The sequence below is a fragment of the Canis lupus genome, chromosome 3 (genome assembly GCF_048164855.1).
Source record: "Canis lupus baileyi chromosome 3, mCanLup2.hap1, whole genome shotgun sequence".
Classification (NCBI taxonomy): Eukaryota; Metazoa; Chordata; class Mammalia; order Carnivora; family Canidae; genus Canis; species Canis lupus.
This window is the reverse complement of record NC_132840.1, coordinates 70955371-70971431: the sequence shown is the minus strand read 5'-3', so window position 1 is coordinate 70971431 and position 16061 is coordinate 70955371. Positions and strand designations below refer to the sequence as shown.

At 41.4% G+C, this 16061-nt stretch overlaps 1 protein-coding gene across 10 annotated transcripts in view; it reads left to right on the top strand.

The window, feature by feature from the left end:
* CADM1 (cell adhesion molecule 1) overlaps positions 1 to 16061 on the top strand; it is a 325352-nt gene that overhangs the window by 295085 nt on the left and 14206 nt on the right. For 5 of the 10 annotated variants that reach the window (XM_072822114.1, XM_072822110.1, XM_072822113.1 and 2 more), the window contains 2 exons: positions 6375 to 6407; positions 13559 to 13612. The exons of 2 other annotated variants lie outside the window; for them this stretch is intronic. In XM_072822114.1, the coding sequence (XP_072678215.1) occupies positions 6375 to 6407; positions 13559 to 13612 (87 nt within the window). Of the gene's footprint in view, positions 1 to 6374; positions 6408 to 8672; positions 8774 to 13558; positions 13613 to 16061 lie in introns of those variants that run through there. 3 more of the 10 variants (XM_072822117.1, XM_072822111.1, XM_072822119.1) reach the window with 2 other exon arrangements.

Genomic DNA, 16061 nt, shown 5'->3' with positions numbered 1-16061 from the left:
GAAATTCAGGGACTGTTGGTCACACTATACATGTGACTGTCATAAATTAAGGCATTAAAATCACTTTGGAATAAGAAATGAATAGCTATAGGGCCAAAATCTGAAACATATTTAAAAATCCTTTCACAGGAACGAAATAGGTCATTTCTAAATGAGTTTTTCTCTTTTTTAAAGTATGTATCCAATTAAGTATTATGTATTTCTTGGAAAAGAAAACAGTGGTGTTCTTCTTTTGATACCTAAGCACTCCAAACCCAGTGTACCTTGGAGAAAGTGAGTCCTGCCCCTAGGCCCACATCGTTATTTTGGTTTTCATAATGCGGTATCACAAGCTGTTGTGTGTATAAAATGTATCCAATCCCATAACTGTGAATGCAAGCCTTATCCTTCAGAGATATTCAGAGAGTATGCCAAGTGAGGGAAGCCCAACACCGAGGCACATGTTTTCAGTTCCTTAAATAGAAAGGAAAGAAGTACACCTGTGCTTATGGCAAACTGTTACAGGACCTTCAAAGTGACAGTAGGGAGCCTAGCTTCACATAAAGCAGATAATCGCCAGGTCTTAGCTTAATGATACCTGCATGGTGCTATTGGGATTTGCTTGGTGTAAGGGCCATATGCTTATTGGCTTTTAGGGGTTCATTCACCAAATACCAAGCACCCATAATAAGTACAGCATATTATGCCCGTGGAGACAAAATTCCTTGATACCCTTAAAACAGGGTCTGGGGAACAGGTTCTCCACACTGGATCTCAATAGCAGGCACCACTCTGCTGTGAGGGCTGACCAGGTGGCATGGACAGGACCGGGGAGAGCATCACAGGAGAAGTAGTTTGGTCTGCCATCAAGGAATGGATAGAAGGGAGATAAGGATGGTGTTTCAGAAATTAAGTCTGAAGGCCCAACTTGATTTCAAGCATCTGTCTTCAGTATGTGTGTATGTTCTATATATGTTCTGAGCATATATGAAGCCACTGCTGCTAGGAAATACGCATCTCTCATTCTAGCTTTTGTTTCTAGAGTTGGCTTCTACTCCATTTAGACTATGTGTCACACATTTATTCAGTAGTTACTTACTGATAGCCCAATATACCTGATAAGAATATTATTAGTAATAATATATTTTTTAAGGTTTTATTTATTTATTCATGAGAGACACAGAGGGAGGCAGAGACACAGGCAGAGGGAGAAGCAGGTTCCAGTGGGGGCCCCAATGTCGGACTCAATCCCAAGACCCCGGGATCACAACCTGAGCCAAACACTCAGCCACCCACATGCTTCTGATTCTGCCTTTAAAAAAAAAAAAAAAAAAAAGGGAAATGAGAATTGGGAACTGATATTTTTCTGTTTCTACTGCTTCTATCATAATTTCCATACTTTTATGCTCTTTGTTTAAAAATCATCCAAGAGATAAAGATTTTACCTGTTTCCATAGTAAGGATTTGTCCACAGTGCAGAAAACTAGTGTCATCTATATGGGTTTCCTGAGCTCAGAAAGTGACCATCTTGATGGTGGGAAAGGTCAGACTTGGAAGGACCTGGCCCTCCAGCATCTACCCAGAGATGACTAGAAGCTTCTACTTCTAGAGCCCCGTCCCTCCCCACCTTCACCCTCACTGCAATGCCCTCACCTGTGCCTTCCCAGGTGAGAGCATTGCCTCCCCCTCTGCCCCTCCTTCCACACAGCCTTCACCCACCCCAGGGGAGAAAAGTCCTATCCCCTGTGAGAGGAAAGGAAAAGACAAGGGTACAGGTTCCTGTTATTTTCAGAACATCTGGTTTGCAAATGAAAAGATCTCAGGGGCCCAGCAGCCCTAGTGAACAATTCTGAAGAAGCTTTTAACTAACAAAAACTTGAAATTGCTTAACAAAAAACCAAGCCACTCTCCATCCTGCTGTTCTGTGGTGCCCCATCTCTTCCTGGGAAGGGGAGGGGAAGAGGGACTTGAAGAAATGAAGAGACCTTGATCATGACTCTTATTTTGGGCCTCTTAGCCTCTGTTCTATTCTTGTCCGCTGTCTCCAGTCCCTGAGAAATGGGAGTTTAATTAAAGCAAGACATAGTTGGAAAGAAAATGAACCGGGAACCCAGTAGAAAATAATTTTCAAAGTTTAATTTGCCAGCACGTATTTTTTGCTTTCAATAGATTTTAAATAAGTCAGAAATAAATAAAGAAAAGAATAAAAAAAACTATATTTAATATATATTGGCCGGCAGAACACAACTTGGAAAATAAAATTGTCAGGGGAATTCCTTGCCTGCCCTAGTGTCTAGATTTAAAGCAGCTCTGTAACACAAACTGAAGGGGAATTCAATTAAGAAAACCCATTGGCTCCTTATTGACTTTAGTTAAGAAAATAAACTCGGGGAAAGTGTATTAAAATATGTCTGGACTGCTTAGTATGCTTTCATTTAAGCTTATGACAATCAAAATGGGAGAATTTAAATTCTTTACAATTAAGCTCTGCTTTTGAGCAGATTGGGTTCTCTGGGTTATTACACTGTGCATTTCTTAATGTACACCCTGCTCGCACACACCCCAAAATGCAGTCTTGCAGTGAATCTGCATTGGAAAGCAGGAGCACCACAGAGCAATTGGAAAAGAAAAAAGTATTTAAGGTTGTGAATTTAATTTTATTCTAGGATTTTCATTTTCATTTATGGCGCCCGTTGTGTTTGAGACCACGGACTAATTTATGGATTAGTTTTAAACCTCCAGTCTGTCACACTCAATGAACAATTCTAAGTTGGAGAGAATCCATATGAAAGGATTAGAATGTGCCACAGTGGAGCTTACACATGACTGTTTCAACTAAATATTGCCCAGCTGCCTCTCGTGCAGCAAATTTTTTTATTTTAGTTTAGTTTTAGTTCAGTTTTTTGGTTTCTTGGTTAAATGGCTACTGTCTCTAATCTCCCACACTGTCAGAGCCTTTGCATTTTCTAAATATCTTATACTGCCACGTGAAATATAGGTGACGTTTAATTTATTCAAGATATGATGCCATAAACTGTTTGTATGGCTGGGAGACTGAGAAGTCAATATTTAGTGAAATGGGCATCTTTCAAATAGTGCAGGGCCTGCCCTTGGATACCTTGTTTGATTATACTCATAAAACAGCTAGAGAGTGACCATTAAGGCCGTACACATTTACTGGGTTTGCAAGAACGTGGGATTGGTTTTTTTGTTGTTGATGTTGACCACATGAAATAAATGTACTATAAATTTGCCCTCGTTGTAATTAAAACTAAAATAGAGACAATAGCTCAGCAAGGCCTTTTTAATTCCATAAGCCTTCGACCGCCATAAGCCCAACTCAACTCTTTGAGAAGTCTTTTACTCAGAGGCCTAGCCCAGGTGACTTTCTAAAGGCAGCAGGAAAATGAAGTTGAAAAAGGTTTTTGTTAGGACAATTAGGCACCTTCGTTTTTCAAGCTAATGACAGCGTTTCTAACCTACTTTGGAAATCTGCTCTTTGCATTTTGCCTATACCCTTCAAATGTTATCAAACAACAGAGTGACCCCACAAGTTGATTCACAGGGGTGGGCCGGTACATGTCACCAGTCTTCTGATTAAGACACCCCTAATAAATCCTACTTCACAGAGCGGCACTCACTTCAGAGCCAGGGTGTCTGTGGTTTCTGCATGAAGTCATAATGCAATTATGAGGGAGAATTAGATTCTGTTACAGTGCTCTCCTGCAGGGAGCACAAAGTCACTTCTAAAGAATTTTTTTTTTTAATTCTTTACTTGAAATAGCCTCTGTTCAGATAACACACCAGATGCTCTTAGGGAAATAGAATCAGCGCCTCCCCTGACACACCCTCAAACCTCCTTCGAACTCTGTGTGTCTGCTACATTCTCCTGCTCCATTGCTGATCATGGCTTTGCCATTTCCAGCCGCAGTGACTGTGTGGTTTGACTTGAACATGTGTTTGCTTTTAGCTGTTCTAGAAGATGTCCCCCACCCCACCCCCTTCCACTCCTCAGCATCCCTTTCTCCTCCCCTTTTGGGTACAATTGATGGATTTCCCATCCCCAGAATGGGGAAGCAAGCTGCACTGTGGACTTTGCTCGCTCATTTTCTAGGGCCCACGTGGAAGCTGACGACGCCTAGGGTCACTTAGTTTGGTTTCCTGATAAAACAGACAGTGCTGTGATACAGGAAGACAGTAAATCAAGGAATCATCGGTTCATGCTATGATAGATTTTTGAGGGCTCTACCGTTTAGGATTTACTCCACCTCCTTTCTTTCATTTTATGCTAATTATTTACCTGCTAAAATTAAAGCTTATGAGAAGCGCTACTATTAAAATAACAAGCCAAAGTGTTTACTGCTTTTTTTCTCCTTTTGGAAAGGAGCCAGTGCCTATCCATAAAATGTATTAACATGCATATAAATGCTTCTGTACAAATGTGCATTTGATCCTGCCCCTTAAATTGAAAGCACCTCAAACTAACACTTGACTTGGATGTTTCAAGTAAGGAGATGTGTCAACTGTGTCATGACAATCTGGTGTAGAGATGTTTCAACTGTACAATTTTTGGTATTGTTTTTTACTGCTATTTTATGCATACAGACTTGACTTGTAAGTAAGTATTGTGTTCTTATGCGGTGTATTTTATGTTTTTCTTTCCTTCATCTATTCTTCAGAAACTCAGCTATAAGTGACATTAAAGCTGCAGTGGCTTCTCAGACTGCTGGTTAATTCTGGCTCCTTAGAAGGGCTGCATTTTTTTTTTTTTGATGGTTATAGGGTCCTGAGGAAAGCATGCCAACTGAAGGGGAACACCAGTGTGAATTCATGTGTCCTAATTTACAAATCAGAAGCAGCAGGCTCATTTGACCAAAAAAAAAAAAAATTTTGTTTTATTTTTTATTTTTTTTGCATTCCATTGCATTTAAACATTGCCTGTGTCGAGTCCAGAAGAGTCTTTTGAAGTCTCTAGAACTTATGAAAATAATTACCAGCTGTGGTAAGGGAGGGATTGTGGGAGGACAGGTAACTACTTGCAGTTTTAACCAAAGATGCCACCCCAGCTACAGATGACGAGCTCCTGTGCCACATCACCATCCCTTCCTGGCCATAAGGGAAGTGTGGAAGGGGACATACTGGAAACATATAGATCTGAACACTAAAGCGGGGCCAGATGGGTTGACTTTGGAATGAAGTTGGCCACCGGAGTGGTATTTAAAAAAAAAAAAAAAAAAAAAATACAACTCAAAAAAAGAATGTCGTCGTGCATTTTGTTAGATATTTATCCCACTTTCCCTCTAGCCAAAAAGCAAAGGAAAATTTCTTGAGCCCCTTGAGCAATTTCCTGTGAAGAGGAGCCAGGACAGCAGGCCTGGTTTGAAGCCTAGCAGAAGGAAGAGAAAACTTGAACAGCATCCGGAATGGAAGAAGAGAGAGAAAGACCACATTTTCTTCCACAGCAAGTGCATCTGGCAGGGAGAAAGGGAATGCGCCATCTCCTGCTGCAGCCATGGAAGCAGGGCTCCTGGCAGCTCCCCGCAGCCAGCGTGGTGCTGCACTGGGAGCAGAGGAACGGCCGGATACTCTAAGCTGTGGAAGGTCACAGGATGGGAAGTGGCGTTTGGCAAGTTGTGTGGACTTGAGTGTGTCCGTGCTGGTCTTCTGCTCTTAGGTTTGTAACAACACAGTTAGAGCCGCAAAGCGAAGAAGGGATTCACGGTGGTGGAGGGGGGACTGGGGGCAGGGGGTGTGTGTCTGGAAGCCTTTAATATGTTCGTTCCCATGGCCTCCCCGTTAATGGAACTTTCCAGCCGAACTCTGCTGAAATAATAACATGGGATGGAAAATTTGAGCTCATATGTTCATCTGCAGGCATCTGAGCGTAAGCCGTAAACGGATCCTAAAAGTGCGATTGATTCAGTGATGCCTGATTGGCAGTCATGAGGCCCGAGTGCCCGCCGTGGGCTGGCTTCAGACAAAGGCAATGTTTGAATGTATGAATCCCTTGTTTAGGCAGCCTGCCGCCTGAGCTTTTCTGCCATGGGCCTGAGCCCCAATGCGTTCAGAGCCACCGAGTTTGCACTGGTGTTTCTCCTCACTTTGCATGTTCCCCTGACTATTGACTAGCAAGTAGATGTGTCCTGGCAAGACCCCCAGAACCAAAGAATTGACTGTTTTCCTCACTGGCTCGCAGCTTTGAGCTGAAGGCATGTCTTAAAACAGTGCAACTCACTTCAAATGCTTTTTGCTTTTCATTTATTATTGCTTGTCACGCGATGTTCTTTGAAAGCTTGCTCATATATTATCTGTTCCATTTTTTTCCATTTTCCCTTTTTTTGCATGCCGTTCCTCCTGTCTCCTCCCTTCCTCCAATCCTCTGTTCCCGTCTGTAGACACGGCCGCGACGACAGAGCCAGCAGTTCACGGTTGGTATCACATTACTGTTTATCTACTTTCTCAGCGCTGCTGAGAGGCAAGGCAAGCCTGGGAAAAAGAGAAATGCAGTCTTCAAGGGAAATCGTGTTCAAGTAGACTGATCTCATACATATACTGTAATTCTTAAGGCTTGGAAGGATGTCGAGTCTTGTCATTTCTGTTGTGAGTTCAGTAGTCGGTGGTTGTGGTCTGGGGCGAGGCCCACGCTTCCCAGGCAGGCGTACAGGAGGGTCCGGCTGCACCTGGCCCTCGTGGACACAGCCCCCACCCCCCCGGACACCGAAACACGAGGGACTTCACAAACGACTGTTTGCCTAAAAATCATAGCCTCTGGATCAAAGGCCCAGTTGCTTTCTTTGTTGATAGGCTAGAATCCCAGATGCATTTGGAAGAGGGATCATGCGTGCCCCTTCATAGTTGAGGCTGTGAAGCACAGTGATGGGCAGATGCGTAGTCCTGTTTAAATTCACAAGCTGGTGAGGAGAGAGGTCATCGCTCTTCTCTTAATTATGTTCCCAATCATATCTACCTCTGCAAACCCGTGCCAGTTAACTCTTAATCTCTGTGTGTGCGTGCAGGCTTATGCTGGCATCGGGCGGGAAACCTCTCCAAACCAGGAATGACACCATATGTAAATTTTAACAGCATTAAGTGGCACTTAAAAAATCATTCGTGTGCGAGTACCTGATAGGCAAAATACTAAAAAAAAAAAGGTGGTCATGGCTGTAACCAAAAGGTGATTAAAAAAGAAAAACAAAACGGCCATCCTTTTCTCAATTTCATCTCTGGCTTACTAGGTTGGAATAAGCCTAATAACTTTTCTGTGTCTCTCCAATCAGAAAATTAGAATCATGTTTCATCTGTATATGACTTTATTCCCTAACTCTTAACCCTGGTGATACTGTGCTTGGAGAAAGATAACGTTAGTTAAAAATTGGGCTGAATTTTAATCATTGAGTTCAAGGGAATTTTTCAGTAAAGGGCCTATTGACATTACTTCGCATGTTGTGCAAGGTTGGAATCCATCATTTAGGTGACCAGGGGTGAGCAGCCAACCCTTCACTGGTCATGCATCTTTTAGCAAAACCTCTCTTCCTGGCACAGACTGACTTCCTTAAAACAGACCTACATTTGAGGACCTGTCAGTCAGAAATCTCTCAGTGAAGCCTGTCCTGTGCGAGCTGTCCCTAAAGGTCAGGCCCTGATGCTTGGCACATCACCCCCCTACTTGGACTTTCCAGTGAGGAATTCCAAGAAAGCGAAATGAACTTAGGTATGGAGCCGTATATCCCTCCCCACATCCCTCAAACCTCACCTGGCCTTTTCCTGTCACCACCACAGAGGGAAAAGGGAAAGGGCCAGATACACCAGCAATCATGAGAAATCAATTAGTTATAAAACCTCCACTTTCTCAGGTAATGCCCCATAGTGCTTGCTACAGCTCGGCACTGCACTCCATTAAGCTTAGTTATTTGTAGGTTTCATCATTAATTGAGCACTTCCTGACTTTTATCGATTAGTCTCAGAGCTTTAAGGCTATTTTAATGTCATTCAAGAGATTTTGTTCTATTCTTTTTAAGATGCTTTAAGTTCTGAGCTTCCTATAATTGACTCCAGGGTCAAATGTAACCATAAGATTCCTGAATTCTGTGAGATCTTTGAAGAAATATTGATCCTCTATCTCCTAAGACTCCAGAGTTCTATTTGCTAGGTCCCTTCGATAAAATCCATGTACTTATGTGACTCTAATTGATGTAGATCTTGGAGTCGGGTGAAGTATCCCAAGTAGGAAATATGTTCCCTGACCTGAAAAATGAGAAGTTGACTTAGGGGCCCGTCATGGTCTAGGATCGGGTCTTTCTGTCTGAAAAGAGAAAGGGACAGTGATCTCTCTTTTGTGGAATAACAAAGAGACACTTGGAGTAAGACTTTATAGTTTTCCTGTGTCAGGAAAAAGAGAAGCAACCACTCACTGCCTTAGTTCGAGAGCAGTGTTCAAGCCAGCGATACACCACTAGGATGTCATTCAATGACTGGAAGTACATGAGAAATGGCCCAGAGCCGAGAAATGTTGGGGAGGGGGGAAAAAAAGAATGCTACACACACACATACACACACACACCCACGCTATTCCTTAACAGCAGGAGGAGAGAAGTGGCGACCCAAGTTGCCCCCCTCCCATATAATACATTTATAAACACGTTCTCCTAACTTGGCTCATATTCTCATAGCATCCTCACCACCTTCTTGAACAGCATACTCTTCAGCCTACAGCCAAAAGCTTTCATGTCAACATTCCTTGACGGAGGGAAAACAGTCTTCAGATCAGTCATCAGGGTAGAAAAGGGGATAGAATATGGTGGAAACTGGAAAGCAGAGGTCCCAATTTCCAGAGAGAAGAAGATCTGGAACTGATTGTCTTCAAGTGAATTATGGCTAAAACCAGCTTCTTCAGTGCAACAACCTTTGACTCAGATTCCCTTGAGAACAACCTTGAGACGTTCATGATAGAGATCTGGGCCTAGAAAAATGGCGTGGTCTGAGAACTTGGCAACTCAAATGACAAGACATAGTAGGTCAGCCTCTCGTGGCTACCTTATTGGTCTTAAAAGTTTTCATACTGGAGTTCCTTCTACAGTTCTCTTTTCTTTTATAAAGACGGAAAAAAATTATAAAAAGCTTTCCCTTTGAAGACTCATTAAAATACTTTATTCAAGCTTGTGTTGCTAGAGTACGTATGAAGTTATACCAGTTGTTGATGTATGTTGACCATTTGTTCTTACCAATATCTGGTTGGAATAAGCATGTATTGGAAGGTTAGAAGTGCATGGGCATGATTCAAAATCAAATGGATTTTCTCCAAAAAAGAAACCAAACAACAATCAGTCACAATGTGTTTTTAAGCATCTAATTGAGGGTAAACGTAAAAGCGAGGGTAAGAATGGGATTTTTAGATTAGGGTGACCGAAGGGATTTCCTTTAAATGAGGATCTTGAGCACTTGTGTTTTTGGAGCTCATCCTTAAGGCCTGGACCGAAAGAATCCTGTGCTATGTGTGCATGTTGAGCGATGCAAAACACTCTGCCACACCTGGTACCACGTGGTCTGAAATTGATGGCAGAGATGCATGAGTGACTCAAAGCACGGGTGGTGTAGTCACTACTATGATTATTGATGTGTGGGTGCGTGTGATGGTTTTTGTTTGTTCAAATGTGGGCGCTTCTCTGTGTCTTGTGCCCTGTGTGTACCCTCTCCCTTCCCCCACCCACCTCCCCTGTGTGAGGTTTTGGGTGACCGCATGCCCATGGTCTGGAATAGTGCTTGTGCTTTTGCTGCACTGCAGACAGCTGGCTTCCTCTGGGTTGGAGATTCTCTCCCTATCCCCTCTCTTTCTCCCTCTCTTCCTCCGTCTCCCGTTTTATGATTTCCTAGTCAACCTATCCTTTTGCTTTCCACCTCTTGATCTATCAGAGGCTGATGATCTATCTCATGAATTTACATATCCCAAATGAGTTTTTTGATAGTTTTTAATTCAGTATGTAATTATGGTAAGACTCAAACTGGGAACACCCCCCCCCCCCCGAAATAATTTTTCACTTCAGTTTTGGTTGCAAAAAGCGTTGGCCTGTGCTAGATACACGTTCACACCCTAGTCCGCTGCCCTTAGGTGACCACCCCCTGAGGCTCCCTTTCCGGATTTATTTTATAAGTTGCACAACCCTTGATAGAATCCTAAAAGCACATGAAATTCTTGACTTTCTGTTCAATTGTGGGGTACTTCCGAAGCCCATCCAAAAGACCAAGAGCCAGCAGTGCGCATTATTACAACCTCTATGTCCACCATCTATGTATGTACCTCTCTGCACATCTCTCTGTATGAGTACACAACAGTGGCATTCAAAGGCTGTCATTCAGTCGAGGGGCTCTGCAGACATCGTATGTTCTACTCCAGAACAAAGCTAAAGAGGTTTACTGATGGCTGCAGGACCTGAAGATTGTGTTTCAGCCTTGATATGCCGTTTGGAAACAATGTGCTACTGTTTAACGGCGTGAACCAAATTTCTGCTAATGGGAAGAAGGGACAAACTCTCCACAAAAGCTGACAAAGCAGGAAGAACAGGATGACTGAGCTTTAGATTAAAACTACCGGGGGCGTCTGAACTCTTATGGCTGGTGATGGAAGTAACAGTTTCCATAATATTGCCAAGTGATCAGATGTATGCCGCTTAGGTAAGAAAGAGACCATCGCCTACTTTTTCATACTGGGAATGGTACTGGAGCCAGGGGGCTACATTTTTGGTTCCTTGAGGTTTTCTTTGATTGTTCTTTTATGACATTTTCTGAAAAAAAAAAAAGAAAAAGAAAAAGAAAATGAAACCCTGATGAACTGAACCCACAAACATTGAAATTTTGTTTGACCTTGACTTTATTTAACTACCTCTAGGATTTCTTGCTATTTCTAATGTTTGAGGTTTTCCTTAACCTGGTTTAAGATTGCCACATCACAGCACTTTTAGAAGCCAGCGATGTCTGTTGGAAAAGAGGAGTAACAACAGCAGAGGCACTGAGGAGGCCCAGGGTATGTGCCGCACATCCTAGACCGCCAGCAAGCAAAACACACGTCTCCACAGAAGAGACCATTATTGTGCATCCATGAAATTACCATGCTCAGAATTATTTGCTTAAAAAAAAAAAAACACAAATCCCATATGGACCAATAGTTAAACTTTTCACTTGTTTAACAAAGTTTAACGACATTTATTGGATACATCTTGATTAGAAGTGACAAGAAAGGGCTTTGACAAATGATACGGAAGTTTAAAGAGAAAAACCAAAATGGGATTTCCCTCCGTATTGTTAAATTGTGAAGTTTCCTTTTAAAGAACATTGCCTCATAAAATGCATCTTTGTTTCTTTGAGAAATTAAGAGGTGTATAATTTTTAACATAAAAGAGGACTACCTAAGTCAAAGCAATTTTAGGAGGTAAATTTTGCTTGTCCTCACAAGTACACTCAGTGCTTCAGTACACTCTTCCAATTATATTTATTCAAAAATTATCCAACTATGGCCGAGCACTGCAGATTCATAAAATACAACAGTAGTGCAAAAACAAATTTAACGCCACTAATCTAAATGGCTTCCCACTTTCAGATGTAATCTGAGCGGTGGATTCCAGATGATTTGGTATATTTTAAAATTTATGCCATTAAAAATGACAGTTTCATCTTTAATGAGGTGTATATCAACTGTCTGTTGCTTTTTAATGGGAAACTTTGCATATCAATGATATTTCATAAACATATTTGTCTTTATTTTTTAAAATTAGCTTTCTAATGCCCTCCCTAAGGAAGCAGGCATTCAGCAGTAAAGCTGCCTACTTTGAAACATCCTTGTTTAATATGGTTCAGTGGGTGCCAAGCACGTATGTAGAATGCTTTGATATTCATTGGGCCACGTAGAAGTGAGGGATTAGCCTTCTGAGAACTGCAAATTCATAATTAACTACAGAGAAGTACTTTATGTTGCCCATTTATAACAATTATTCAAATAATTGTATTCATCAGTCTTTATACAAAGGATAAAGCCAATTAGAAATAGGAACACTTTCAGCCAATCAGATTTCAGAACAAACAGATAGCATCCCTACCCAGTTGCCTCTGTAATTGATTGCATTACTCACTGCTTTCCCTTTTGTTGCCTAAATCCATAGTTTGGGAACATCCATGGACTCAAACCCTCCCATTTCTAATTGACACCTGCCCTTGAATATTGGCACCCAAGGTTCGTAATGGAAATTCTTCTTCAAGAGCTGATACGATAGCTTCCTTTCACAGCACCAGCCTAGCTATCAATATTCACTTGACTTCTTTATAAAACAGTTTACAAAATCCAAGCTTTTACTGACCATTTCTACAAGATTGTTTCTGTTACTTTGGGTTTTTTTTTTTTTTTTTTTAATAGTGTGATCAGTTTGACAGTGCTTGTTTCCAGAGCATTTGTTTCATGCTCTGGTTGGTGGTTCACTGAGCATTACTCCCACATCATTCACTCAGCAAGTGCTTGCTGAGAGTCTACTCTATGCTTGGCTGTAAGAGAAGGGAAGGATGAAAAATAAAGACTCGCCCCTCTCCCCAAATCCTTGCAGTTTTATAGACCCACAAATATTCTTTCAAAATTGCAGATCCCATTAGAGAAGCATTAGCAAATTGTGCAAAGTAGAGGAGGACCCAGAGCCATCAGACAGTACTTTGAGCAGAACATCAAGGAACAGGTGGAGGCCTGCTTGGTCATATCACATTTTGTGGTGGTTAATAATGTGTTAAAGGGGCAGCCTACAGGCAGAGCTTGAGGTCCCCTAGCCAAGCCTCCCATCATTTATCTACATCCTTCTAACCCTCCTCTAATTCAAATCAGAGCTGGCTGAGAGCCATCCCAGCCAGCCATCATTGGTGGTGGCTTGGTATAGGTAGGCCTTGTTAGCTCCCACCAGATTATCTCCTGACCTAACTGCTTTCTCAGCTTGGAGGGTTTTATTTTTCAGGAATACCACTGATTTTTTTTAAATTCTCCTTTTTAAAAAGTCATTTTGCGAATCAGATTTTCTGATGAAGACATAACCTGCAATCTGTAGTTAGCAGATGCTGTACCGTTTTGAAATAAGTGATCCAAGATCATCATAAATTGATAATGAAATGTATTTGTCAGTATTGGCAAAGGATTTCAATTTAGATAAAATATGAAATAAAACTTACATACATCAGTATGTTACATCTCAATGTATTTGTATTTAAGAGCTATGTCAGAGCATCGACAGCTAACAATCAGGCTTTATTTTTCTTTTCTTTTTGCATGCTGTTATGAATGAGTGATTTTAAACATTCACCTTCATGTTTCATGTGCTTTGAAAGTGGAGACTGAGGAATCTTTCTGCCTTGATTGTGTACCAATAACAAAATGAAATGATTGGAGAAATGTACTTATGGATTAATGCATTCAAGCTCTCCAAAAAAGAGAGAGATAGCAAGAGATTTGGCTCATGTTTTTTTTTTTTTTTTTTAAGAAATTCATCCTCAGTTCTTAAGTGTTTTGTTTATGTCCCTTGAGGAATGAAAAGAAAAACGATTTGTTTTTACTTGTAAGGCCTTACTCAGTTGCCCAATTCCGCAGAAGAACTGGACAGTGAGGACCTCTCAGGTAAGGGCTAGTCATTAGGTAAGGCACTGCAGTGTCCAATCTGTGGGTGCTCTGTCCACTTCTACAAAATGGCCAGTTGGTTTCTCGAATACTTAATTAGCAATTGTGGATTTTGAGACTAAAGGAAAACAAATTTTTATTACCACTTTCTTCCTCCTCATCCCCTTCTTTTCCCTATGCTAGTGGCATGTATATTTCAGATTGGGACTGATGCTCTTAATACAAGGGAGGCCAAGTCCTCTTTGGATGGTATGAAAGCCACTCTGTGTCAGTGGCTTGAAATAATTTTTATGTTCTGGATGTAAAAATGGTTCAAGAGGAACTTTTTGCATTACAAAGCAGTTTAAGGATGTTGGATTATGAGAGAAGATCTTTATTTTTAAAAAGAAACAAAATTCCTATTGACCATCTACTTTTGTAGAATAGACTGGAAAAGCCACATCATAGTTATCTTAGAAGCATGGGGTGGGGAGCGACAGGGAGGAAGGGGGGGCAATTGTTTTGTCACACACCATGATGTAAACTAATTATCCACCTCAGACCTTTTTCACAGCACACTGAGCTCTTGCAAAAGTAGGTTTCATGCTTGATTCCAGGATTTAGGTGTTACTAATCCAGAATAAGAAGCATATCCTAAAAAGAAGGGAGGGGGAGGAGATTCAAAATGGTCAAAGCTAAACAATTATATGAGCTACCATGATATTGTGGGACTTCATTGCCATCCAGCTACAGCTTCTTAAACATTTTAACCAGTTAATGTTTAATAAATCAGTAAGGAAACTCCCTTCCTCATCATTGTAGTGGAGACGCCATGGCATAGGACTGTAGATCCTTGCTCCAGCCTTTGGAAGGAGAAGTTTCATATTGCCCCTTCTTGAGGAGATTTCACTTCAGCTCCCTTGAACAGTTGATGTGAGGTGGTGGTCCTTGACCACGGGTTTCACCCAGGGAGGAAAATGAGAGCCACCTAGTCTTTTAAAGTGCAGATTTACCACCTCCTATGTGCTTTTGTCAAACTTAAGAAACAGGGAGGATGCCTTTATTTTTCTATGTAGCATGTCCCAGTTTGAGCTTAGCTGTTGGATTTTTCCACCAAGTGGAAGCTCTAAAGGGCCATATTGGGTTTGTCACTGCTGTATGCCTGTCGTGTAGAAGGCACTCGATTGATACTTGTTGGATGAGTAAATTCCAAATCCCAGTGAATTCAGATAAATAACTAGAAGATTAGAAAGACAGCCAACCCATCAAGGGAGTGTTTGATTTGTGCCTCTTACTGATGGTGTATTTAGAGAAATTGCAAAAACATTAGGCCGATTTTCATTTAAAGTAAGAGATAAGTCCTTCTCCTTGCATAGAATGTAATGCTGGTTGTAAGCAATCTGCTCTCAGTTCAGGGCCTGACCCTAAAAAAAACAGCTCTGACACAGAGGTCCTGGCAAGTGGAATTTCTCAAGGATCCTACTAGAGGACCGAGTCTTCATTGGCCTGATCCCTCTTGGCATAAGTAGTCAGATGAGGATCAGTGAGATATGCAGAAATAATTTTTCTCCTCTTTAGGAAAATGGGACTAAATCAGCCATCCACCCCTTCCCCAAGCATCATCAATTAAGGAAATACTCTGGGTCTCTCAGCTCTGCACCAAGTCAGATGCGATCTTGCTGCAGTTCCATCTATCACCTCTGAGTCAGGAGCAATAAACCAACAACTGTTTGTGTTCCTAATAATTCGGTTAAATTAATAATTATGTTGTTCCCCTACCCCAACCCCTCCAGGAACGCTGCAGTCCCGTGTTGCTCAGAAGCCATAAGTCATGTAGAACACTGATGATCTATCAGGCCAGGCTTGGGCTGCCTTTGCATCTGGTTTGATGAACTAATCAAAAACTGATTAGCACCTTTGTTCAAAGGGGATGCTGATTAATCAATTACTATTGATTGTGAGCTTGGCTTCCCTCGGCAGCAAAGAGACATCTGAGAGGAAAAAAAAAAACAACCAATAAAAATTGAGCAGCTGTCATAGTGTTTAAATTTATTAAAACAAAATACATTATTTTTTATGAAGCTGTCTCGAAATGGGTCACTGAAGGGGAGCATATTGATTGAGAAAGGATGAACTTCTCAAATTTCTGTAGCCTAGAGACTGAATTCAATTATAATACAAGACAAACAGGTTAACACCCGTCTTAAACAGTCCATCAATAAATTAGAGTAGGTGTTGCACATTTAATGCTAAACTGTGGTAATGAATAATATTACCATCCATTCCCTGGTCCGTAGAATTTCATCCTTTCCTTATTATGGTTAAATGCTAGATCCTGCATTTCCTTAGAAATAATGGTGGTCTGTCTTCTGCCCACCTCCCCCATTCACCACTGCTACCTTGGCTAATGACAATTTCATAAGCAACATATGGTGCTGCATCCCTACCCAGCAAAGCAAGTTGCCCAGCT